Below are 27550 nucleotides of genomic sequence, written 5' to 3' on the forward strand. Positions count from 1 at the left end.
GGGAAGTTTATGAAAACATTGATAGTATGTTGGAGGATAAGGGAAATTATCAGGGCAAGTGAAAATGACCCTTTTGAAACATTCTATTATTAAGTGAAGGATATAGTTACAGTTACATAAAGGTGGAACAAAATGACCACACCATTACACCTTTTGGCCTATGCATTGCACCCTAAATATTATCATTCCAAAATTTTGTCTTTGCCTAGTAGAACAGTGCCAAACAAGGATTTTGAAGTGGTACAAGGATACAAGACAGCTTTGAGGAAAATTTATAAAGATATGGGAGTTGCAATGGAAATACGCCAAGAATTTGGAGGATTTGTACAATCTACTGGTAGCTTTTCAGAGCCAATAACTATGGATGATCAAGGGCATCTTGATCCTATTACTTGGTGGGGCTTCCATGGTGCGGATAGCATTCATCTCTCCACTCTAGCCACCAGGTTGTTATCACAGGTTGCTAGTTCCTCATTAGCCTAGAGGAATTGGAGTACATATGGGTTCATCCATTCAATGAAGAGCAAACAGGCTAGGAGCTACAAACGTTGAGGATCTTGTGTATGTTCATTCCAACCTCCGTCTTCTATCACATGTTGAACCAGAGTATAAAAAAGGTCCGAGCAGGATGTAGGATATGGAGCCTGAGATCTCTGACTTAAACCTGACACTGAATGCCATGACTCACCTCAACCTACTTGAGGATATTGTTCCGCCACCAGTCCAGCCTACTGATGCAACTTCCTACATTCCAGGACCCCCATCATCTATTCATGATGTAGAGTTGCAATATGCAGAAGATAATGTAGATCCATTTGAGAATATGTAAATGTATTTACTATTATCATTTATGATATTATGATATTTTTTGTTACTTTGGATGAGGGAGGATGCATCATTTCAATGTTTCAGTTTTCATATTTATAATATATCTAATGGTTTCAATTCGAAAAGTGTTTGATGGTTTCAAGGAGTATTTGATTTTTGAACTCTAAAGTGTTCTTTTAAATTTAAAAAATATTATTATTTTTTATTTTTTTTGTACTTGACGTATCCTTGCCGTATCCGGATCCTGGATTTTCAAAAAACTAGCGGATTTGTATCTGTATCTGTATCCGTATTCGAATCCTGGTAACTTAGCATTAAAGCCGTCTATGCATTGTTGCCTCAGAATTTAGTAGGCCTTGTGAGGGAAGCTCACAAGGCAAGCACTAGACCAAGGGACAACAATATGAGGTGTGGCCCACTGCCACCACAGCCACTACCTCCTGCTTTTTAGTGGACTTCACCAAAGGGGAGGCTTCCCTATAGTATGTCATCAAAAGGATTTGTCAAGTACCAGGGGTAAGGTGACAAAAATAGGCTTGAGGAGGGTTTCTCTTCTTAAGAAGAGGGATTAGCTAGCACGACAACACAATGTGCATCCTCCAAAAAGCCTAATTAGGGCACAACATGATCTAGGGCTCAAGAATAAGCAAGGTTAATAGGCTTGTCTAGGATCACAAGGCCAAATAAAGGCTTCAAATAAGCAAGGTTAATAGGCTTGTCTAGGATCACAAGGCCAAGAAAAGGCTTCAAATAGATGTATATAATCAATTTATGGAACAAGTGTAGAAAATTTGTGTCATGTAGCCCCACCCAGTTTCAAGTTGCTTTTCACATCAACTTTAATGCCCAAACCCCATTGTTCATTGTTGACATTTATATTTGAATGTAAATGCAATTAAAACACTAGAAGCTACCACTACTTTTTCACAAATCAGCTGATAAATTTCACAAGCATGAACAAAATTTAGACATTGATATTTGGTCAATCAGACCCTAGAAAAACCCCGAAGGGAAAACCAGTAGGAAGAGGATTTTTATTTGTTTTTTCTCAGAGAAATTTACAGCATTAATTACACAACAGGGGTACTTATCTCCCTCCTAGAAATTTGGGCCAGCTCCTTGAAAACCGTGTTGCTACCTAGAAATTTTTGCCACAGTCCAGCACCTCTGCCCTTGAAATTCATGCCACTGTCCAGACTTCGAGCCCTTGAATTTCGTGCCACAGTTCAGCACTTTTGGCCCTCGAAATTCGAGCCTCAATCTGACTTTTCTTCCCTCGAAATCCATGCCTCAGATCGACTTTTACCTTGAACTCTGTGTTGTGAGCAGCAATAAATGTGACCTGACTCCCTCGAAATAAGCACTAAATCTTCTCCTCAATTTTCGGGCTATTATACCTCTTGTACCTTATTGGTTTGCATGTCACACTTCCATCCTAGAATTTCGGGTTGTTATATGTCTCTCCTTGCTGCAAATGCTTGCTATCTCAGCCATCTCCTTCAGCTTCTCCTCTCCTCTGCACCTCTTCTCCAAATCTACACATGAAGAATAAATGAGCCTCCATTTGCCTTTTTCCCCTTTTTTAGTCTCCATAAGGATGGCAAAACCTATCCCTAAGATCAAGGGTTGAGATTAGATCTCAGCTTCTCTTAATCAAGGGTGGAGATCTAAACTCACATTGACCCCCCCTTATGTCTCCCCCTTCATTAATGGCACCCTCTAGTCACTTTAATAACTTATTGTACCATGTATTTTTTGCCTCATAAAGTGACTAAAAAGTCACATGACTTTAATGATCTCATAAAGTCACACTAAAAAGGTGGGTTCACTTGTTTTCCTAGGCTTAGGAAAAAAGCACTAAGAAACACCTCGGCACATTTTTCAACAACAAGAAGCCTTCTACAAGCCCAAAGTTGAAGCCTAGGGCGAACTAGGGCATTTGTAGGGCACAATTTGCCTAGGGAAAGAGATGTTAGCCCTAAAATAAAGAGATTAGCCACGGGAATGACTTGATTTTGAGATAAATACCTTACCTCCGCGTGTTGAATCCCTTTGCCAGGGAACTTTTTAAAACTCTATTTGGAAAAGGTGCCCTAGCCCTGGCTACTAGCTTACCTTAAGAAGTCGAAATTCCAAGTTTAGGGGAGAGAAGAGTGATTTTATGAAAGTTTTCCAAGTGATCAACCATGTAACCAGGACCAGTGCCTTGACCTTGGGTGATGGAGTCTATGGGAGGTTTTAAAATGACTAAACCTTAGCAAAAGAGTCAAGGAATAATGAAACCCTAGGTTTCAAACCCTAGCTACCATTTTTGTGAGGGAGCAAAGTCAATAGGGAGAGCTAGTTGAAAGATTCACCCATGGGATTGTCATTCAAATCCTATAAGTGGGTAAAGCATGCAATATTATCATTAGAATCCATAGAATAATTTTCAACAATAACTTGCACATAGAAACCCTAGATAATCAACCATTACATACAAAGATTTATCAAATACAAGGTACACTTACAAAATAGAATGCATGAACAAGTCCTTTATTACTCCAAAATGACCTCTCCAGAGCCAAAGAATAGCTCTGTAAGCAAAAATCCACCATAGATCACATCACCACAAGATATTCACAAATTTAGCTAAGTTGAATTCTCTAAGAAGGCCGAATTAGTCACAAGTGATGATGATAAATGAATGAGCCTATCCTCTATTTACGAGGATTAGGTCTCCTAATTTCGCCTACAAAGCCCCTAAAAACATGTTTTATCATTAAATTACTTGGGTTACAAGCCAACCCATTAGCTAACATTAAAATATGCCTAATTAGCCCACACGTGAGTCGTAACCTCTAAATTGTTGACGTCATGCCTCATTTAGGCTCCAATGCCATGCAAAAGAGTGATCAGGAGTCCAAATGTGTGTAAATGCCTGTATAATCCAAAATTCGAGGGTTGGCCCTCAAATTCACCTCAATATCTCCTATAAGATCCCAAGATCCAATTGGGGTGCCATCAATTGGTCTCCATGGGTCTCCAACTGTCAAAAGAGGCCTCCTCCTCTCCAGTGTTAGGGCTTCCTCTAGTGCAACAAGACCTCCCTAGTCTCTTAATAGGAGCACATCCTCAACTAGGCTCTAAATCAACTCCATCCCATCAGGTCGTGTCAAGGCCATCCTGGGGGCATACTAGGTCCAATGGTGTCATCATGAAGCATCTTCAAAACTAGGTTAAAGTAGACCAACATCCTAGGTCATGGAGGTACTCTGGGATATGTGTCATCTGTTAATGTTGTTAGAAGCCTCCAGTCTCTCAACACTGCACCTGTTTACACCATGTACTCCTCAAGAAAGCCTGGGTATCTGTGGAGTGGGTACCCAAAGCTTGGGTCGTTAAACCACCAGACAAGAACAACATGGATTCTAGTGAAAGCAACCATCCATTAGAAACTAAGATCAATAATGCATCTAAGTGAACCAAACTTGAATGTTAAGGGCAGTTTAATACTTCGAACAAAGATCCCCTTCCAAAATCGGGAACAAGTTCTCCCAAACGTGTTTCTCCCTTGGTAGGAGTGGCTAATGGTCAACCCTATTAAGTGCTTCGAGCCCCTAAGGGGAAGTAACAGTTCGTTGGTCCACCCTTCAATTTTAGGTGTTAGTGTATAATAATAATGTGTTAATGGAGGGGAGAATGCTTCATGGTCAAGTGCCATGGTCAAAGGGACCAGTTGACGGCGGTGTCCACATCCTAAGTGTATAGATGTGAGGAGGGAGTATTCATGGATGCATGAGCTACTAGCCCAGACTAAATTTTCCACCCTTCTTGTGCGTCTTTTACTTCTTGATTATTCCTTGTCTTACAACTTACAGCTCAAGGATTAGAGCTTGCTTCGTATGATGTAATAATTTTATTACCCCTTTAAGGTGAGTCAGTCTATCACTAATCAGAATTGGGACATGCAAGGGTTCCTTTTTTATGTAATGGAGCATCATGTGCTCATGAACCAAGTGATGGCCATATGAGGTAGTTAGAGCTCATGCTAGGCTTTTGCCCACGTGCTAATCTTTATGTCCCAACCATCTTTTACATTTTGATTTTTCTTTCTATTGTTTTGTTGTGCCCATGCTATGCTTTTCCTTTTCTTTTAGTTGCATCAACCTCCCAAGGCAGAGTTTCAAGGCCCTACTAGTTGTACCCAAAGAATGAAGGTGAGATATGAGGCTTGTAATGTGGCATGGAAAAGGTTGCGTATGGTATAGAGAGAATGGAACATGCTATCTCAGTCTTGGCTTTCCAAGCACTGCCCCTCCTATAACCCAAAGGGTCTTAAGGGAGGTCCCACTAGACTAGGGTCAAAGATTAACCCCCCTGATAAGGTGAGAGAACAAAATTACATTCAAGGTTTGTGAATCTTCCAGATCACCTCGTCATTGATACTAAATGCCCAACCTGATTACAAAATGATCAAAGTACCTTTTCAATAGCAACCCACCTTCATCCAAGCACCAATGTTGTATGATAAGTGTTGAAAAGTGTAACTAGGTTCGGTCTTCATGATGACATGTAATTATGATTTTATGTAATGAGATGTAAAGAAGAAAATAGAATTATTGTATTGCTTGCTTCATGGGTTTCATGAGCAAGAGATTTTATTCTTGAGTCAAGACTCCCATTGAGAGTCTTTAGGAATTATTTGTCATCTAGTCATAAAATATTAGAGTCGTTGTCATCTAATGAAGTCATGTTACACTTTGTAAAAGGTCAAACTTGTCTATGTAAAGTATCCTCCAAGACCTTGTCACTTATCCTCTTCAAGTCGGCCTACAACAATGGAAGAACTTGCTATAAGAAGTCGGCCTACCTACTTGAGATCATGTCAGCCTAAGGGACATGAGGTCAGGTGTATAAGTAGCCACAATCAGCCTCACTTAGAGGCAAGCAACCCAACAAGCATTCGGTGAAGAAGAAGTACGAAGAAGAGGCCACAAAGAAGAAGTGCAAAGAAGTGATAAGAAGGATTCTTCTGGACATAACGAAGGAGAGTTTCTTATGGGCAAACGAAGGAGAGTTTCCTCTAGGCAAGCAAAGAAGAGTTCCTTCTGGGCATAGCAAAGGAGAAGTTTCTTCTAGGGTTAGCGAAGGAGAGGTTCTTCTGGGTCAACGAAGGAGAGATTCTTCTGGGTCAGCAAAGAAGAGTTTCTTCTGGGTCAGCAAAGGAGAGATTCTTCTGGGTCAACGAAGGAGAGTTTCTTTTGGGTCAGCGAAGGAGAAGTTCCTTCTGGAGATAGCAAACGAAGGGTTCTTCTAAGGTACATGTTTTGGGTAACTGAGCTAGAGACTAAAGACCGAGATTTTCTAGGGGAAGCCAAGAAGAAGTAGTGTGAAGGATAGAGACCAAGTTTCTCTAGGGGAAGCCAAGGAGAGCAGTTCAAGATCAAGAAGAAAGTCGAGAAAGGGAAGAGGCAGAGCATCAAGGTTAGTGACAAGGTTCTTGGGAGGATACTTGGGTCAAGGGTCTTTGTCATGATCTTGGTGCTCATCAATTGAAGATCTAAAAGAAGAATTTTGATCGGGTTTTCCTCTCAAGAGGTGAGAGGTTTTGGCCCTAACTGACAAGCCTACATACTGTGTCACTTGTCTTTTATTGTGCATATTGGTAATTTTCTTGATGAAAAGAACACAATAGTAACATAATAAAGAAAATACTATAAGCTAAGAAGTAAAAGTATACCACAAGCAATTATCAAACAGAAAAATCTTTTAACTATTCATACCCTAGATTTCTCAACATGGTATCAGAGCTTAGGTGCTAAAGTCAAGAAGGGGCATTCAATCAAGAAGGATCGTAGCAGATTCATGGGCTACCAAGGTCAATCTCTTCAAAACCCTAGATTGAAGAAATATACACCAACAAGAGTCTTGAAACCATCTTCAAGAAAGAAGGAAGACTAAAACATTCAAGAAGGATCGTGAATCAAGCTCTCTCTCATCAATCTCTCAAGAAGAAAATCCTCTATCAACATCAAGATAAAGGAGGAAGCAAGCATCGATTTCTCAAGTAAGTCTATGACTATATCTGATAATAACAAAATGTCTTTTTGCAAGGAAAGCAATAAATTGGTTGGCATTGCAAATTTCCTTGCATGGAAGAAAAGGACAGACCTAAATCTTATTGAGAATGAGGTCATGGATCACATCAAAGGATCGATAACCCAACCTCCAAAGGAAGATACTCAAGCACATGCTAGATTCATGAAGGGAGAAGTGAGAGCCCAAAGAATTCTTATAGAATCTATAAAAGACTCTCTAATCCCATATGTATCAAAGTTGGAGACTGCAAAAGCTATATATGACAAATTGGTAGAGTTGTTTTCTGTAAGTACTACAGGAGAAGTAATCTCATTAAGGCAAGAACTCTACAAACTAAAGATGTCCAAGGAAGATGGAATAGCCTCATACTTCATGAGGATATCAAAAATTTGAGATCAACGTCAATAGCTAGGAAAATTCATGTCTGATAGAGAGATGACCACAGTGGTACTGAATGCACTACCTAAAGAATGGGGTAACTTCACTTCAAGTTTATATGGGAAGAAAGAGACTACTCCATTTCAAGATCTATGGTCACTATGTAAGATCGAAGAAACCAAACGTAAGGCAAAGGTTGATGTTGGTTCCTTATGCTTGAGCAAAATCAAGAATATGTTGCTTTGGCAAGAAGAAAAGGGAAATTTTAAAAGATTGGTCCTCAAAAGGAAAGGAAGACCATGGCTAAGGTAAGATGCTATGGATGTCAGTAACTTGGGCACTATAGAAGAGATTGTCCTAAACGTAATAAGGACAAAATGGATAGGGAAGAAACCCATATTACTGAGGAAGTGAAAGAACTTGAAGAAGGAAGAAGTAAAAGATCTCTACTATAACTGAGATTATCTTCTTCACTAGAAGGTACTTTCCACTTGTAATTTATAGATAGGAAGCAATGTAAATAAGATAGGATGCATCAGATTATAGCATCATGGTAGAAGCATTAGAAGTAAGAGCTCTTGACATGAGAAGCAGAAAGAATGTCTGGAATAAATTCTATTGATTACAAAGAATAAGGGCTCTTAGAAACCTCATTGAAATCTCAAATAATACTTAACGAAAGAAGTAGAGGTCATCATTGAATGGGATCATCATACAATAGTCAATAAGGAAACATATGTTGGGTGAGGATATGAAAGATCCTTAAGTTTCTCTGAGAGAATCCTTATCAAAGGATTCACTGATCTAGCAAGAAAGCAAGTGTTTCATCAAGAATTCCAACTCATGGGATTCAAGGGATGATGGTATGGTGACATAACAGTGAAGTGGGATAAAACTCGTTCGTTCAAAGGAAGCTGCTACATAGATTATTATGAAAGTCATGTCATATGGTTGCAGATAATATGGATCACTAGTTCCATCTTGGGAAACATGATCAAAGAAAAAGGCTATCTCCTCCTCCTAAAGATTGCAGAAAAGCATAAGTCACACTAGATGAAATCAATATAATATGTTCTCATATGAATCATGAGGAAGCTGACTACAATTAAGAAACTCTGATTGGATGCTCCTCGGAATGAAGTGTGGAAAGAAAGGAAGAGATCGTAAAATATGCAACAAAGGTAGAAGGCATTCAACATCTGAGACCATGAAGAGTTCACTGAAATATCTCCCAAAAAGATATGAAGACTCTAATGAGAGTCGGAAAAAGATGGAGACCCTTAACAATGGATATCTTTGGGAGATGTGTCAACATGTATGCAGGATGTTGATACCTACAGGAAGATGTCATGATAAGAGACCATCACAGAGGTAATTTTGATTTAAGTGTTCATTTTGTATTTTTGAACTAATATCTAGATGGGCTTATGTAGCCCTGCCAAAGGGAAGATCTGTGGATGAATTCCAAGAAGACCATATAGAAGGATGTAAGATCCTTCCAAAAATAGGCATGAAGAAAGCAGCATGACATGAAGCAAAACCAGATGGAAAAACTAATGAATCACTTTCTGATGAAAGGAATGAGGACATGACTGACTCAAAACCAGATGGAAAAACTAATGAATCACTTTCTGATGAAAGGAATGAGGACATGACTGACTCGTGAACGAAAGTGATGGATGGTCTGTGCCCTATGAAGAAGTCCCAAAAGATGAATTCGTGACATCAAAGGAAGAAGCTCTTCAAGCAACTGGTTATTCTATGATCTCCACATGAGGAGCTATTGTAGGTCCCTAGTTAATAGGGAACCTGAAAAAAAGTTTCTTACTTAGAAGAAACTTGAAAATTCCTAAGCAAAGAGGGAGCTTACGTACATTCCTTTTGTAGGAATGAGTACATTCCTTTATTGGAATATGCCCTCCCTATCTGAGAGGAAGAGAAAGACACATCATTTTGGTCTTCACCTAGGAAAACAGAATGGAGGATTGGGTAATTATTTGGCATCTGATACTCTTTGAGGATGAGATAGGGCATCCAATAAAAGAGTAATCGTGGAGAACCGATATTCTTTTAGGGCTGGGGAGTCCAAAATAAGAGTAGTCCTCATGGAACACAACCTGAGTACCCAGGTAGGGGATGTTCCAAAAGAGACAATGATGAGAGTGTCTATAAATCATTGGTCTTGCCAGCATTGAGCTCAAATCTTGTGGAGAGATGGAGTTGTTAGTCAAGGCATTGCTATGTGACAATGTTGGTTGATATGATGCTATACAAATGAGTTACCAATCCGAATTCTTCTTATGAGAAATTCTTAAGATTGAGAATGACCAAGTACCATTATGAATACCTCCCCAGTTAAGAGGGAGTGCAGAAAAGTGTAACTAGGTTCGGTCTTCATAATGACATGTAATTATGATTTTATGTAATGAAATGTAAAGAAGAAAAATAAAATTATTGTATTGCTTGCTTCGCGGGTTTCATGACCAAGAGATTTTATTTTTGAGTCAAGACTCGCATTGAGAGTCTTTAGGAATTATTTGTCATCTAGTCATAAAATATTAAGTCATTGTCATGTAATGAAGTCATGTTACACTTTGTGAAAGGTCAAACATGTCTATGTAAAGTATCCTCCAAGACCTTGTCACTTATCCTCTTCAAGTCGGCCTACAATGATGGAAGAACTTGCTAGAAGAAGTTGGCCTACCTACTTGAGATCATGTCGGCCTAAGGGACATGAGGTGAGGTGTATAAGTAGCCACACTCGACCTCACTTAGAGGCAAGCAACTCAACAAGCATTCGGTGAAGAAGTACAAAGAAGAGGCCACAAAGAAGAAGTGTGAAGAAGTGATAAGAAGGATTCTTCTGGACATAGCAAAGGAGAGCTTCTTCTGGGCAAGCGAAGAAGAGTTTTTTTTGGGCATAGCGAAGGAGAGTTTCTTCTGGGTCAGCGAAGGAGAGATTCTTCTGGGGTCAACAAAGGAGAGTTTCTTCTGGGGTCAGCAAAGGAGAAGTTTCTTCTGGAGATAACGAAGGAAGGGTTCGTCTAGGGTACTTGTTTTGGGTGACCGAGCTAGAGACTAGAGACTAAGATTCTCTAGGGGGAGCTGAGAAGAAGCAGTGTGAAGGATAGAAACCAAGTTTCTCTAGAGGAAGCAAAGGAGAGCAGTTCAAGATCAAGAGGAAAGTCGAGAAAGGGAAGAGGCCAAGCATCAAGGTTAGTGACAAGGTTGTTGGAAGGATACTAGAGTCAAGGGTCTTTGTCATGGTCTTCGTACTCATCGATTGAAGATCTAGAAGAAGGATTTTGATCGGGTTTTCCTCTCAAGAGGTGAGAGGTTTTGGCCCTGGCTGACAAACCTACATACTGTGTCACTTGTCTTTTATTTTGCATATTGGTAATTGTCTTGAAGAAAGGAACACAGTAATAACATAACGAAGAAAAGACTATAAGCTACGAAGTAAAAGTATATCACAAGCAACTATCAAGTAGAGAAATCTTTTAACTATTCATACCCTAGATTTCTCAACAGTGAGAAGCATATGGTGTTAATTTGGCAGCTCAGTGACAAATTCCAATCATTGGCCTAGATTCATGTTTCCAAGAGGACCAAAATTGACCTTTGAAGCACTGAATTTGGATAAGGAAAAATGTATTTTTGAAGTCAAGCCCACAGGTACACAAATTGTCAAGGTCGGCCTAAGAGGCAAATTAGCCCTCCTCCAATGCCTATAAATTCATGACACCTCAAGCTCATTTGGACATCAATCATCACATATCTCTCTTCTCTTCTTGGGTTGGATTCAACTGATAATTGCAGGAGTTTTTTTCACACGTGTGGGCAGAAAGGAGGACGAAATTACAGGTAGCCAAAAATCTGAATTTTTCTGCAACTTTGTCCAGCATTAGCTTCAACCTTTGAAGGAGAGTTTGACTTTGAATTTTCTGGGGTATCTCGGTCTCATCAGGTCGCATATTTTTGGCACAAAAACCAAGGCAATTAGAGTAGTTTGACTTGTGTTGACCACAGGAAAAATTGCAGACTTGACTGCAGAAGTTTCCCTCTCATTTGACCGAGTTTGACTGGGTGTTTGTGGACTGTTTTTGGCTCTGTTTGACCAGCTCTTGAGGCTGCACTATTTGACCTTTGACAGAGTTTGATTGGAGCACTTAAGGCACGTTGATTGTTGTTGACTGTTGACCAGAATTGCAGATTATGACAGGTGACTAGATTTGACTATTTCTTCATTGGCATATTGATTTTTGGATGGTTGATTTGTTGGACAAGTCAAACTTTGACTTTGACTTTTATTTATGGATTTGGGCTCATTGTACTCTCTGTTGAACATTTTATGATTTCCCCCTTGTGGGGTTTTTCTCTGGTCTTTGACCAAATCGGTGTCTCTTGTTGTTGTTTTCATTGTCTCCTATTGTCATTGCATATATTGGTCTATCTTCAATTATTGTTGATTATTGGAAGAATCAAGTGTTATTGTAAAGATTGTTTAATGAAGGATTGTTAAAATTGGCAGCTAGGGGACAAATTCCACTTTGAGCAAGTCTTTTGAAGAAGATAATTATGGCATTGAATTCCCCTTTTCCGACCAAAATTGACCTAAAGATCGCTAAATTTGGATAAGAAAAAATATTTATTTATTAAAAAGAAATTTTCTAAGATATGACCTTATCAAGGCAGGAAAACTGAAAATTTGAAATTTAAATTTGCCTCCACAATTGTCAAGGTCGGCTTCACCTCCATAAGGACAAATCGGCATGTCTATTTGTATATATATGTGTCTCCAACCTCATTTGGAGATGCATCCTATGGGCATCAAATATCTGAACTAGGGCAGCGGATATGAGGCTAGGGTAAGGATGCGGCTAGCACAAGTTTGTGGTAAAGGTGGTCTCCCTCTTAGGTGTGGATGTCTTGCAGCGAGAGGCCGCAGATGTCTGGGCTTGAAACAGTCAGCAAGGAGGTGTCATAGGGCTGATTCAAGATGGTTTAAGGCAGCGGACATCTGGCCAGATCAGGACGCAGGAGCAGAAGTGAGTTAAGTGTAGTTGTGGGCTTGTTTTATGGATCATTATCTCTGTTCAGTGGGCCACAGGATAGTGCTAACTTAGCAGCACGTTCAAGGACTGTTGTGAGAGCCAAGAGACCTAGTCTAGGGGTGTTTTCCCTAGCCGCAGTCAACCTACATCAAGTCGCAGATATACAGAGGTAGCAGAGGCTTATCCAAGGTGTTTTTCATGTCCCAGGAAGGCCGCATATAGTGCTGTATCTGATCTATCTATATTAGGTGACCTGTGAAGGTTCCAAGGCCTACAATAGTGCAGGAAGGCAGTGTTGAAGGGCAGTAAGTATCACTGTGTCTTGAAGCACGATTAGGGTCACTGTGTTACCCTAACTGAAGCTCAGAACTTTGCTCAGAACCAATGTTGCGAATATCGGCATCATGATAAAATCAGCAAGGGTCCGGAAAACCAAAAAAACGTAAAAATCGGGAAACTATCAGTAAAAAGTCGGAAAACATCGGAAAAAAATACCATAAAAATTGTCAATCAGCTAGGCCAAAAAATCATGATTTTGAGATAAAATCGGGATGTTATCGAGATGTTCGCAACACTGCTCAGAACCCTTGAGCAGCAGCAGCGTATGTCACCAGCTTCAGAAGACATCATTTGACTACTTCAGAATTGCATCTCTGAACAGACCATCTGTTTCTCTAAAGACATAGATTGGAAAGTCAGTTTTGACTTTGAATTAATGTATTTTTCAATGTTGATAATATCGGCATCGGGATAAAATCAGCAAGGGTCCGGAAAACCAAAAAATCGTAAAAAACAGGAAAATATCGGTTAAAAATCGGCAAACATCAGAAAAATTAAGATACCATAAAAATATCTTTAAAAATCGTCAAACATCGGCTAGGCCAAAAAATCATGATTTTGAGATAAACTCGGGATGTTATCGAGATGTTCGCAACACTAGTATTTTCTCTCTCTCTCTCTGCTGAACATTTGATTCGAATAATAAGAAGAATTGATCAAGGGTTTTCCGCATCTTGGGGTTTTTCCCTGGCTTGAGCCATATTCTTGTGTTCTCTTGTCTTGGTTCGTCTTCTACATTTATTGTTGATGTTCTTTCTTCAGTTACTGTCAATGATTTATGTGATTACTAATGGAAGTGAAATAGATTGATAAATGGGATAATATGGATCATTGAAGTAACCATCCTAAGCAAAGAACATGTTTACTTAAAATTAACATGGTATCAGAGCTCAGGACAGGTCAAGCCCAAGCAAGAGTAAAAAGAAACCTCAGAAGGATTTGTTGACAATTCTTTGTGCCTCCTTCTTCAAAGATCATACTAGTCTTAGCAAGAAATGACCTATCTGAAGTTCGTATTCCTGCCCTGGAGCACAACCAGCCCTTTGGATGATGGCACAATTTGCAATTCTTTGTATAGCTCAGCTTGGTTTGGAATCTACGTATGGACTATGCTCCTTCACAATCATTACAGGTCTAAACTATTTTTAACTCTACTCTCTCACAGACTTTTCAGGACCTCTCTCTGTCTCACGCAGATGTTTTAGATCTGCATTGACACATCTTTATATATATGGTATCTGTGTTTCTGAGTTATAGTCTTTACTTCATATAAATCTCCTCTGTGTATAGTCTCCGCAGTATTCCAGCACTGTTGAATACATTGATTCCAGTTTAATGTAGCATCGTATATGTAAAGTAATCCTGATTTAATGATTAATCTTTGCACCTTATATACACCTTTCTTGGCATCCATATATATACATGCATTCTCGGCATAGTTGTTCTGGCTTGGAAATTGGTATGATCTTGGCACAATATTACCGAAGTGTTTCAGCCTCGCATTTGATGATATCTGGCAGCTTGGTATTCAGAGGCATTGCTACAAGCATCTATATATTCCCACAGAGTTGCAACAGGCATAGCTATATTTTTACAATGGCATCTTTATATCAGCATTGCCGTGTTATTTCACTGTCCACAGGAACATCAATATATTCATTCTACTCCGTTCAATGGTTCATCATCATGAATTACTACAGTGGTGTGACAGTGACTCATTATGTCTTCAAATCAGTTTGATATGTATCTTTTCTAGCAGTCTGCTGAACTCCATAATTCGATTCTTTGCTTGAGACTCGCATGTTACAAATTAATTTCTCTAAGTATACCCCAGTCGAAATCAAGATACCTGCAGACGAAGGCAAATGACAACCTATATAGTGTTTATCCTACACTGACCAAATGCATATGCAGGGCCATTTGGCATTGGTCCATCTGCACTGGACTTATATTAAGTATCATCTTATTCATCCTTACTGAAGCCTTTCAAGGAGACCACTTAATGCTTTGTTAGACTTTCTGCAACCAAATGCAAGTTTGGCTGATGTAGGGTTTAGGGTATTTCATAATCACCCTCCTTCTCCTCCTCCTAGGGTTTCTATCACAGAGCGAAGCAATCCAGGGTTTAATTCAGAAGATATCTACTCATTGGCTAAAGAAGGTGGTGTTAAGATATGCTCCAGTTTGTGGATCAAAAGCTTCCGATGACCCCAGAAGGTGATAACCAGCGTGACTGGTTATCTCAAGAGATTCAAATTATAAGTGTTGACTTATCGAAAGGTCTGTGCTGATGAGATTGGCTCATTTCTGCACCATAATGAATTCCATATAAGTGATATGGAACAGCTTCTGGCTCTGAGAAATGCAATGCTGGAATCTTAAGTTCATATAGGTCAAGCACCTCAATCAGTATATCAAGTCTCCCACAGACAAGACTGCATCTGACCTCATGTCCAACAGGAAATTGAAAATATTGATGTTAAGTTCATAGCCATCTCTCTTCCACAACAAGTTTGTCCATGAAGCGTTGCTTATGATTATGGAACCAATACATGAGGCCGTTTTGAGGCCTGGGAAGACTGCACATACAAGACTCTGATTCATCAGAAGTGAATTTGCAGGTTATCTTTGGTATTTGAAGAGCTACTTGAGTACTATCTTGGATGGTGTCTGGGTTGGAATTATGATAATGCTCTTGTGAGAGATAAGTAGTTGACCTTATCAAGTCTGCTCTCACAACACCTGTTATCACCAGTCAACCAAGGAGTAAAAAGGAGAAGAAATGCATGACACTTTGGAACAGTTCTTTGTATCAACCCCTAACAGCATGAAAACAGAAGTACTTTAAAGAAAGTACATGACTGTTTGCCACATTTTTTGTAATAACTCTGAATCTTAGAAGAAATTCAGTACAGCTGAGAAATAACTTGGCATAATTTGGCCTAAGACATCCATTGTTTGGATTCCCTTTGGTCTACCAAGAGTATGGCAGAAAATGTTAAGATCCGTGCTAAGTTCTAACTAGGTCTAGGATTCTGGATCCGTGATGTATAAGACAGCTTGGCATAATCAGTCTTGGAACAAAGCAAATTCAGAGCAAGTCCCTTGGCAACATCATACAGACAGTCATATTTGAGATATCTATTGATATATTGAATGGGCAGAGCATGTGAAAGTCTTTAACTGTGCATTACTGAGGTCTGGTAATCAGTGCATTGATGATTCAGGTTCAGCATGATAATCTCCCATCTTAAAGATAAGGAGCAGATTGATAAAGGTTGATATCCAACTGAAGCAGAATTCAGAGGGAGCTATATGGATGACTTTGACACATGGACCTAAAGGAAAAGAACAGGAAAAGTAGCCAGTTGCAGATAGCTCAATGATTATGATCTGGGCAAAGTCACCTTCTTGATACTTAGAGGGAGCCATGATCAAAGATGTAGCTTCGGTACATTACTTCCTAAGACTAAAGGTCTGATAAGATGGTGTAGCTACTGCTTCAGATATGGACAACTTGTGGGGATCCTGATGTTCTACCTGATCAGATTATACCTTGCTATGGCTACTTGTCTATCTATGATCTGATGTACTCCACCAAGAATTTAAGATTTCATGGATTTTCTGACGTAAACTGTGCTGGCAGTATGAAGAATGGAAAGAGCACATCTAAGTGTTGTAGCCCCTGAGAATCAAAGGCTAAAAGTCTGTTGCTTTGAGAGCACCATTGAGGTTGATTGTAGAAAGCAGCAAGCATGGCTTATTATGAAACCATTTGATTGAGAGAAAGCTCATCAGTGAGCCATTTGAGCATGTAACCACCATTTTATATTGCAGAATGTGATTTGCCTTTCATAGAATTCCATGTTTCATGACCATTCCAAGCATGTTGGCATTAGGTACTACTTTATTTGGGATATGATACAACAGGAAGCAATCAAGCTCCATCATTGGAAGATGGAGTGCGATTACCGACATCCCCACAAAGCCTCTTGATATGTTCAAGTTTATCTTCCTTCCGGGAAAGGTGAGGAGTCATGGACAGACCCTACAAAGAGGGTCTCGATCGAACATTGAGCTTTGGGAGCTCCTGAGGGCCTTGGGTACTTCTTGATGCTATGTGCGACCATAGGGTGAGTGGTTCACATTCCCCTATAGGTACATTGTGTACAGGGTGAGTGGTTCACCTTCCCCCGTGATACTCCATGACGATATATGAGAGAATAGGCTGAGTGGTTCACCTTCCCCTATAGCTGATGATATATGCATAGAATGAGTGGTTCACCTTCCCCTATAGCTGATGATATATGCATAGAATGAGTGGCTCACGTTCTCCTATGGCATGTAAGTAGGATGAGTGGTTCACCTTCTCCTGCGGGCACCCCAGCGAGAGATGCATATAGATATCTGCTGGTTGTCACATGTGGACATGTTAATGGGATGTTGTTCATCCTTTCCCCACATGTAGGAAGCTCATTCCCTACGATCAATGGTTGACATGTTAGTAGGATGTGGTTCATCCTTTCCCCACGTGTAGGTTCCCTCCTACGATTATTGGTTGGCATGCATGTAGGATGTGGTTCATCCTTTCCCTACTCTCAGTGAATTTGCGTAGGATGTGGGTTATTCTTTCCCTATGATGATTGTGATATGTGACTGTAGGATGTGGTTCATCCTTTCCCTACATGTGGTTGTGAGCAGGATGTGATTTATTCTTTCCCTGCTATTGCTCTAGTATCATCCTACCCATGTAGTTCAGGACACATGGGAAGTACCTGTCATCTGGCCAATGAGTTGGGAAAAGTGGATAGGGACCATAGCATTACCGATGGATGCATTGTGCACTGTCGTACTCCCTATGTCTAGGATGCATGATGTTCAAAAACTTGATCACTTGGGATCAAGTCCGATTGGGGTTCAACCCCTGGTTATGTGAACTAACTTTTGTCAAAGGAGAGTGGCAAGGTCTTATGACTCACTCTCAATCAATTCTTCTTCATTATCTATATCAATGTTCGACAAAAATGAGACGACATGCAGAGATTGTTCATGACAACAGGATGGCATGATAATGAATGGATTAACATGTGGAATTTTCCCTAGTTGAAAGGGAGTGTTAAAATTGGCAACTAGGGCCAAATTCCACTTTGCGCAAGTCTTTTGGAGAAGATAATTAGGGCATTGAATTCCTCTTTTCGAGAGGACCAAAATTGACCTAAAGATCACTAAATTTGGATAAGGAAAAATATTCATTTATAAAAAAGAAATTTTATAAGGCATGACCTTATCAAGGCGGGAAAATTAAAAATTTGAAATTTAAATTTGCCTCTACAATTGTCAAGGTCGGCTTCACCTCCATAAGGACAAATCGTCATGTCTACTTGTATATATATGTGTCCACCAACCTCATTTGGAGACCCATCCTATGGGCATCGAATATCTCAAATAGGGCAATGGATATGAGGCTAGGGTAAGGAGGCATCTAGCACGAGTTTGTGGTAAAGGTGGTCTCCCTCTTAGGTGTGGATCTTGCAGCGAGAGGCCGCAGATGTTTGGGCTTGAAATAGTTAGCAGGAGGTGTCTTAGGGCTGATTCAAGATGGTTTGAGGCAGCGGACTTCTAGCTAGATCAGCAGGAGCAGAGGTGAGTTAAGTGTAGTTGTGGGCTTGTTTTGTTGATCATTATCTTTGTTCAATGGGTCGCAGGATAGTGCTACCTTAGCAGCACGTTTAAGGGTTGATGTGAGAGTCGAGAGACCTAGTCTGGGGGTGTTTTCCCTAGCCGTAGTCAACCTACAGCAAGCCGCAGATATATAGAGGTAGCAAAGGCTTATCCAAGGTGTTTTTCATGTCCTAGGAAGGCCGCATAGAGTGTTGTAGCTGATCTATCTATTATTGGGTGACTTGTGAAGGTTTCAAGGCCTACAATAGTGCATGAAGGCAGTGTTGAAGGGGAATAAGTATCACTGTGTCTTGAAGCAGGATTAGGGTCATTTTGATACTCTAACTTTGCTCAGAACTCCTGAGCAGCAGCAGCGTATGCCACCAACTTCAAAAGACATCATTTGACTACTTCAGAATTGCATCTCTAAATAGGCCATCTATTTATCTAAAGACAAAGATTGGCAAGTCAATTTTGACTTTGAATTAATGTATTCTCTCTCTCTCTCTCTCTCTCTCTCTCTCTCTCTCTCTCTGTTGAACATTTGATTCGAATAATAAGAAAGAATTGATCAATGGTTTTTCCCTGGTTTGAGCCATATTCTTGTGTCCTCTTGTCTTGGCTTGTCTTCTGTGTTTATCGTTGATGATCTTTCTTCAGTTACTGTCAATGATTTATGTGATTACTAATGGAAGTGAAATAGAGTGATAAATGAGCTAATATGGATCATTGAAGTAACCATCCTAAGCAAAGAACATGTTTACTCAAAATTAACAAGGACTGAATTGGGCTAAAGTAATTGACATAGCATAGAGCAGTGGAAAATTAACATGGTATCAAAGCTAAGGTGAAGAACAAGCCCAAAGGAGACAAGCGCTAGAGCAATGTTGCACGAAGCGGGAGCGAAGCGGAAGCGCGGAGCGCGGAAGCGTCATTTTCCAAAAATCTAGGAAGCGAAGCGTCCGCGGAAGCGTCTGCTATATATATATATATTTTTTTTATATTTTTTTGCATTTATACTCAAAACCAGTGTTGCAGGAATCGCCCCCCCCCCCCCCGGATCCGAGGCCGGAATCGCGTCCCGTACGGAAGCGTTCCGGAACCTCTAGGCGAAGCGCGATTCCAAATTTACTGAAGCGCGATTCCTTTTTTTTTTCACGATTCCTGGAATTATGGAAGCGTTGGCCCGGATCCGCGCTTCGGAGGGCGCTTCGGGCCTCCGGAAGCGCAACGCTTCAGGCCCGGAAGCGCACGCTTCAAGAGGCCCGGAAGCGCGCTTCCATATGAATCCGCGCGGTCAGCTATCAAACTCGGTTTTTTTTTTTATTTTTTTAAAAGTTCACTTAACTTAGCATGAGGGGGTGGGTTAGGGTGAGGTTAGGGTTAGTTTAGGGTGAGTTTAGAAAAGAATAGAGCCCCCATTCTCTTCTCATTTTCTCACTTTGAGTTTATGAGAGTTGGAGAAGAGAAGAGAGGAGAGGAGAAGAGAAGAGAGGAAAGGAGAGGAGAAGAGAGGAGAGCTTGGAGGAGTGAAGAAGGAGGAGCTAGGAGAAGGAGGAGGAGCTTGGAGCAAGAGCTTGGAGGACTTCATCTACAAGAGCTAAAGAGGTAAGTTCAAACCCCAAACTCCCTTTTTTTTTGAAAAAAAAATTGTATTTTTCTCCTCCCTCTCCTACTCTTTCCCATTGTTTCTACTTGCTCCTTTATTTACAGGTTGTCCACCACCTATATCCATATTCCAAGATGGTGTTCTTTTGGCTTCTATGTATCATTCCACTCTTGGTTTTAATGATGGCAAAGGTGAGGAATAGAGGGGAAGAGGAAGGGGATGAACTTGGTGACCCAATGTATGATGAGGAGGAAGGGTTTGAAGAGGAAGGGGATGAACTTGAAGGGGACACTGAAGCACAAGATGGGAAAGGTACAACAACACCCTTGTGGAACTATGTGACCAAACTTGATGGGGGAAAGGGTGGTGGATCTTACAAATGGATGTGCCCTCATGATTGTCATGGAGGAAAACCATATTGTGGTTCATATACCCGTCTGAGGAGGCATCTTTGTGGGGTGCTGGACAGTGATGAAAAAAAGGGTTCTGTGGGGGTACAAATTTGCCCAAAAATTTCAGCTGAACAAAGAACAAAATACATCCAAATAGAGATGGCTGCACAACAAAAAAACAAGAAACAAAAAACTCATTCTGAATCAAGTGCAACCTCTAAATTTGGTAGTTGCCCATCTCCTCATGGTACTTCTGCAACCTCTGGAGGTAGAAAAACAATAGGGGATTTCCTTAATGTTGCTGGGAGGGATGATGTGGATGGAAAGATAGTCCGTTTTCTTTGTGCTTGCGGTGTACCATTCAATGTGCTTCGCTCTCCCTATTGGCATGACATGGTAAAGGCCATCAATGAAGCCCCAAAAGGATACAAGGCCCCCAACTATGAGAAAGCTAGAACAGTGTTATTAGAAAGAGAAAAAGCTAAGGTTCAAAGAGCTTTGACACGTTTTACACATGAGTGGGTGGATTCTGGGGTATCCATTGTATCAGATGGGTGGACAAATATTAGAAACCAACATTTGATAAATGTTCTTGGTGTTTCTTCTAGTGGTGCAGTATTTATTGCATCTCATGACTCCTCCTCCATCAGTGCAACTGCACAAAACATTGCAGATCTCCTATTGAAAACAATCAAAGATGTTGGTCCGAATAATGTGGTTCAAGTGATCACAGATAATGCAGCAAATTGTAAGGCAGCAGGAAAAATTATTGAGCGTACTCATCCACACATCTTTTGGTCTGGGTGCCTGGTTCACACATTGAACCTTTTGATGCATGATATTGTGAAACACAAAGATTGTGGGTGGATTGCTGAGGTTTACAGGAAAGGGAAGCAGCTCATTAAATTCATCACAGGGCATACAAGGGTAAACTACTTCTATGGCACTTACTCCAAGTTGCAATTGCTTAAAATTGCAAAGACAAGATTTGCTAGTTATTACCTCACCTTTAGGCGGCTAGTGAGGGTGAGACAAGCTTTAACTAATCTGGTGTGTGCTGAAACATGGGATGAAATTAACACTGACACAGATGGTGCTAATGAAGTCAAGGACACTGTTCTTGACAGTTACTTTTGGTCACAGGTTAAATATGTTTTGCAATTCACCAAACCAATTTATTACATGATCAAGTTTGCAGATTCAGATCGACCAGTAATTGGGGAGGTGTATGAGCAAATGGATAGCATGTTGGGGCAGATTAAAGACATTGTTGAGCCTAGAGATACCACCTTGTACAATTATATTCGTGCAGAGGTGGAAAACCGATGGGAAATGCTAAATGTTCCATTGCATGCATTAGCATATGTTTTGACACCTAAATACTATCATCCATCATGGCTTTCAAAACCAGCACCTGGGGGGGAAGCAGGAAAAAACCACACCAAGATAGAGAGGTTCACGAAAAATATATGGCTGCATTGAGTAGATTAATCCCTGATAATGAGGAGGCTGCATTGGTACGGAGACAGGTGAGCAACTATACGAGCAACACTGGTCCATTTGGGAGCATGCATGCAATTCAAGATCGAGAGCATTTTTCTGCTCTTGAGTGGTGGAACATGCATGGAGGGCCTACTCCACTTCTACAGAGTTTGGCATTGCGGGTGCTATCACAGGTGGTAAACACTTCTTCTGCAGAGAGGTGTTGGAGCTCTTATTCTTTCATCCACAGTGTTAAAAGGAACAGGTTGAATTTAGACCGGGCAGAGAGCTTGGTTTATGTTCATTACAACTTGCGATTGTTGTCCCATTACTGTGAAGATGCAAAGTCTAATAAAGACTTGTTGACTTGGGACAAGAATCCAGAGGAGCCCAATTTGGAGGATGGAGTGTTGCGACTAGAGCAATTAGAGGATTCTCTTATCCAGGTATGTCCATTGTGGTATGAATTTTCCAATTTTCCCTTATAAAGCATTTCTCTAATTCATGTTTTTAATTTTTTTGTTAACTAGTGTTTTTTTTTTTGCATGAATTTTTTGAGCGATTCTAGGATGATGACACGGGTGTTGATATGCCACCACCCCCACCCCCATCTGGTCCCTTGGTTTCTAGGTTCCATGGTTCAACACCAACGGCAGGGGGTTCTTCTTCATCAGTTCCAGTGCCACGACTTACACAGGGACCATCTTCTTCATTGCCACCACGTGGAGGCCCGCCATCACGTTCTATTCGTGGTGGAAGGAGGAGAGATTAGTAGATATATTCACAATCTACTTCTTTTTGTCATAGATTACTCATTAGACTTGTAGACTTGTTAATTTGAATTTTGAACCTTTTTGGCTTGGCGGTGACCAAGTGACATATTTTGTAAACATTATTATTTGAATTTTGGACATGACAAATGTTGACAGTTGCTCACTTGCTAGATAAATCATAATATGCTCTATGTTTTATGTTTTATAATATGCTTAAATGTTTTATGTTTTATAATATGCTTAAAAATTTGATGTATGTTTGTAATAGCTAGAATATAGATGATTGTTGTACATACTAGTAACTACAATGGAATCATGGATGCCATATCTATCTTGATTTATGCAAAAATATGCATGTTTTCATGTCTTCTACAATTAATTTGGTATTTGGGATGTTTGTTTTGAGTATAAATGCAAAAAAATATAAAAAAAAAAATATATATATATATAGCAGATGCTTCCGCGGACGCTTCGCTTCCTAGATTTTTGGAAAATGACGCTTCCGCGCTCTGCGCTTCCGCTTCGCTCCCGCTTCGTGCAACATTGCTCAAAACAAACATCCCAAATACCAAATTAATTGTAGAAGACATGAAAACATGCATATTTTTGCATAAATCAAGATAGATATGGCATCCATGATTCCATTGTAGTTACTAGGATGTACAACAATCATCTATATTCTAGCTATTACAAACATACATCAAATTTTTAAGCATATTATAAAACATAAAACATTTAAGCATATTATAAAACATAAAACATAGAGCATATTATGATTTATCTAGCAAGTGAGCAACTGTCAACATTTGTCATGTCCAAAATTCAAATAATAATGTTTACAAAATATGTCACTTGGTCACCGCCAAGCCAAAAAGGTTCAAAATTCAAATTCACAAGTCTACAAGTCTAATGAGTAATCTATGACAAAAAGAAGTAGATTGTGAATATATCTACTAATCTCTCCTCCTTCCACCACGAATAGAACGTGATGGCGGGCCTCCACGTGGTGGCAATGAAGAAGATGGTCCCTGTGTAAGTCGTGGCACTGGAACTGATGAAGAAGAACCCCCTGCTGTTGGTGTTGAACCATGGAACCTAGGAACCAAGGGACCAGATGGGGGTGGGGGTGGTGGCATATCAACACGGTCATCATCATCCTAGAATCGCTCAAAAAATTCATGCAAAAAAAAAATAACACTAGTTAACAAAAAAATTAAAAACATGAATTAGAGAAATGCTTTATAAGGGAAAATTGGAAAATTCATACCACAATGGACATACCTGGATAAGAGCATCCTCTAATTGCTCTAGTCGCAACACTCCATCCTCCAAATTGGGCTCCTCTGGATTCTTGTCCCAAATCAACAAGTCTTTATTAGACTTTGCATCTTCACAGTAATGGGACAACAATCGCAAGTTGTAATGAACATAAACCAAGCTCTCTGCCCGGTCTAAATTCAACCTGTTCCTTTTAACACTGTGGATGAAAGAATAAGAGCTCCAACACCTCTCTGCAGAAGAAGTGTTTACCACCTGTGATAGCACCCGCAATGCCAAACTCTGTAGAAGTGGAGTACCCCCTCCATGCATGTTCCACCACTCAAGAGCAGAAAAAGTCTCTCGATCTTGAATTGCATGCATGCTCCCAAATGGACCAGTGTTGAGCGTATAGTTGCTCACCTGTCTCCGTACCAATGCAGCCTCCTCATCATCAGGGATTAATCTACTCAATGCAGCCATATATTTTTCGTGAACCTCTTTATCTTGGTGTGGTTTTTTCCTGCTTCCCCCCCCAGGCGCTGGTGTTGAAAGCCATGATGGATGATAGTATTTAGGTGTCAAAACATATGCTAATTCATGCAATGGAATATTTAGCATTTCCCATCGGTTTTGCACCTCTGCACGAATATAATTGTACAAGGTGGTATCTCTAGGCTCAACAATGTCTTTAATCTGCCCCAACATGCTATCCATTTGCTCATACACCTCCCCAATTACTGGTCGATCTGAATCTGCAAACTTGATCATGTAATAAATTGGTTTGGTGAATTGCAAAACATATTTAACCTGTGACCAAAAGTAACTGTCAAGAACAGTGTCCTTGACTGCATTAGCACCATCTGTGTCAGTGTTAATTTCATCCCATGTTTCAGCACACACCAGATTAGTTAAAGCTTGTCTCACCCTCACTAGCCGCCTAAAGGTGAGGTAATAACTAGCAAATCTTGTCTTTGCAATTTTAAGCAATTGCAACTTGGAGTAAGTGCCATAGAAGTAGTTTACCCTTGTATGCCCTGTGATGAATTTAATGAGCTGCTTCCCTTTCCTGTAAACCTCAGCAATCCACCCACAATCTTTGTGTTTCACAATATCATGCATCAAAAGGTTCAATGTGTGAACCAGGCACCCAGACCAAAAGATGTGTGGATGAGTACGCTCAATAATTTTTCCTGCTGCCTTACAATTTGCTGCATTATCTGTGATCACTTGAACCACATTATTCGGACCAACATCTTTGATTGATTTCAATAGGAGATCTGCAATGTTTTGTGCAGTTGCACTGATGGAGGAGGAGTCATGACATGCAATAAATACTGCACCACTAGAAGAAACACCAAGAACATTTATCAAATGTTGGTTTCTGATATTTGTCCACCCATCTGATACAATGGATACCCCAGAATCCACCCACTCATGTGTAAAACGTGTCAAAGCTCTTTGAACCTTAGCTTTTTCTCTTTCTAATAACATTGTTCTAGCTTTCTCATAGTTGGGGGCCTTGTATCCTTTTGGGGCTTCATTGATGGCCTTTACCATGTCATGCCAATAGGGAGAGCGAAGCACATTGAATGGTACACCGCAAGCACAAAGAAAACGGACTATCTTTCCATCCACATCATCCCTCCCAGCAACATTAAGGAAATCCCCTATTGTTTTTCTACCTCCAGAGGTTGCAGAAGTACCATGAGGAGATGGGCAACTACCAAATTTAGAGGTTGCACTTGATTCAGAATGAGTTTTTTGTTTCTTGTTTTTTTGTTGTGCAGCCATCTCTATTTGGATGTATTTTTTTCTTTGTTCAGTTGAAATGTTTGGGCAAATTTGTACCCCCACAGAACCCTTTTTTTCATCACTGTCCAGCACCCCACAAAGATGCCTCCTCAGACGGGTATATGAACCCGTATATGGTTTTCCTCCATGACAACCATGAGGGCACATAAATTTGTAAGATCCACCACCCTTTCCCCCTTCAAGTTTGGTCACATAGTTCCACAAGGGTGTTGATGTACCTTTCCCATCTTGTGCTTCAGTGTCCCCTTCAAGTTCATCCCCTTCCTCTTCAAACCCTTCCTCCTCATCATACATTGGGTCACTACTATTAGGACCAAGTTCATCCCCTTCCTCTTCCCCTCTATTCCTCACCCTTGCCATCATTAAAACCAAGAGTGGAATGATACATAGAAGCCAAAAGAACACCATCTTGGAATATGGATATAGGTGGTGGACAACCTGTAAATAAAGGAGCAAGTAGAAACAATGGGAAAGAGTAGGAGAGGGAGGAGAAAAATACAATTTTTTTTTCAAAAAAACAAGGGAGTTTGGGGTTTGAACTTACCTCTTTAGCTCTTGTAGATGAAGTCCTCCAAGCTCTTGCTCCAAGCTCCTCCTCCTTCTCCTAGCTCCTCCTTCTTCACTCCTCCAAGCTCTCCTCTCTTCTCCTCTCCTTTCCTCTCTTCTCTTCTCCTCTCCTCTCTTCTCTTCTCCAACTCTCATAAACTCAAAGTGAGAAAATGAGAAGAGAATGGGGGCTTTATTCTTTTCTAAACTCACCCTAAACTCACCCTAAACCCACCCTAACTTCACCCTAACCCACCCCCTCATGCAAACTCAAGTTAACTTTTAAAAAAAAATAAAAAAAAATCGAGTTACATTGCTGCACCCGCGGACTTTTCCGGAAGCGCGGATCCGGAGCTCGTGAAGCGTGCGCTTCCGGGCCGAAGCGAGGCGCTTCCGGTGGCCCGAAGCGCCCTCCGAAGCGCGGATCCGGGCCAACGCTTCCTATATTCCAGGAATCGCATAAAAAAACAGGAATCGCGCTTCATAAATTTTGGAATCGCGCTTCGCCTGGAGGTTCCGGAACGCTTCCGTACGGGACGCGATTCCGGCCTAGGATCCGGGGGGGGCGATTCCTGCAACACTGCGCTAGAGCAATCATCTTTGGAAAAGTTGAAGGAGTCTATCTAATCAAGTTGAGATGTCTACCTCATTCTTCAAGGAAGCTCAGAAGCTGGGACACTCATCAAACTTTGTTGCTTGGAAGATTAGGTTGGAAATCATAGCTGATGACAGTGGTGTTTGGGAGTACATACAAGGAAAAGTTCCTAAGTCTCTGGAAAATGCTACCGTTGTTGTCAAGAACAAGTACAAGAAAGGTGATTTAAAAGCAAAGAAAATTATTGTTGATGGTTTACAAGATCAGTTACTTGCCTATGTTGGAAATTTGAAGAAGTCTAAGGATATGTATGATACGTTGATCAGCATGTATGAAATCAACAATTTGAATGAGATCGTCTCCTTGAAAGATCAACTCAAAGATATGAAAATGAATAAAGAGGAAATTGTGCAATCCTACAGCATGAGGATATCTCGTCTTAAAGATCAATTGCAAGGAATTGAGGAAATTGTACCTAACAGGGAGTTGGTGTTGGTAACCCTTAGAGGTCTCCCTCCTATTTGGGAAACATTCATTACCACCATAAGCAATAACAACAGTTTCCTGTCATTTGATGAGCTTGTTGGAAAACTCACTCAAGAAGAATCCAAGATGATTTCAAGAGGGAGAATTCAAAAACATGGAGAAGGGGAGCCTGCTACAATTGTTACTAAAGACAAGAAAAAGGGAAAACGAAGACCATGGCCCTCTCTCAAGTCAAAGGACTCTAATAGAAGATC

The 27550-nt window shown here is 40.4% G+C and overlaps 2 protein-coding genes across 5 annotated transcripts in view; both read right to left on the reverse strand.

The window, feature by feature from the left end:
• LOC149263049 (phosphoribosylglycinamide formyltransferase, chloroplastic-like) overlaps positions 1–27550 on the reverse strand; it is a 246336-nt gene that overhangs the window by 73157 nt on the left and 145629 nt on the right. The window lies entirely within an intron of this gene.
• On the reverse strand, positions 23375–24379 carry LOC149263050 (uncharacterized). Its single transcript, XM_089387001.1, has 2 exons — positions 23879–24379; positions 23375–23754 (listed from the first exon to the last, which is right to left on the reverse strand). The coding sequence occupies exons 1-2, from the start codon at positions 24335–24337 to the stop codon at positions 23551–23553; spliced, it is 663 nt and encodes a 220-aa protein (XP_089243127.1). The 5' UTR covers positions 24338–24379; the 3' UTR covers positions 23375–23550.

The sequence above is a fragment of the Pinus tabuliformis genome, chromosome 6 (genome assembly GCF_031772625.1).
Source record: "Pinus tabuliformis cultivar Carrire ecotype Pingquan chromosome 6, CPIR1, whole genome shotgun sequence".
Lineage (NCBI taxonomy): Eukaryota > Viridiplantae > Streptophyta > Pinopsida > Pinales > Pinaceae > Pinus > Pinus tabuliformis.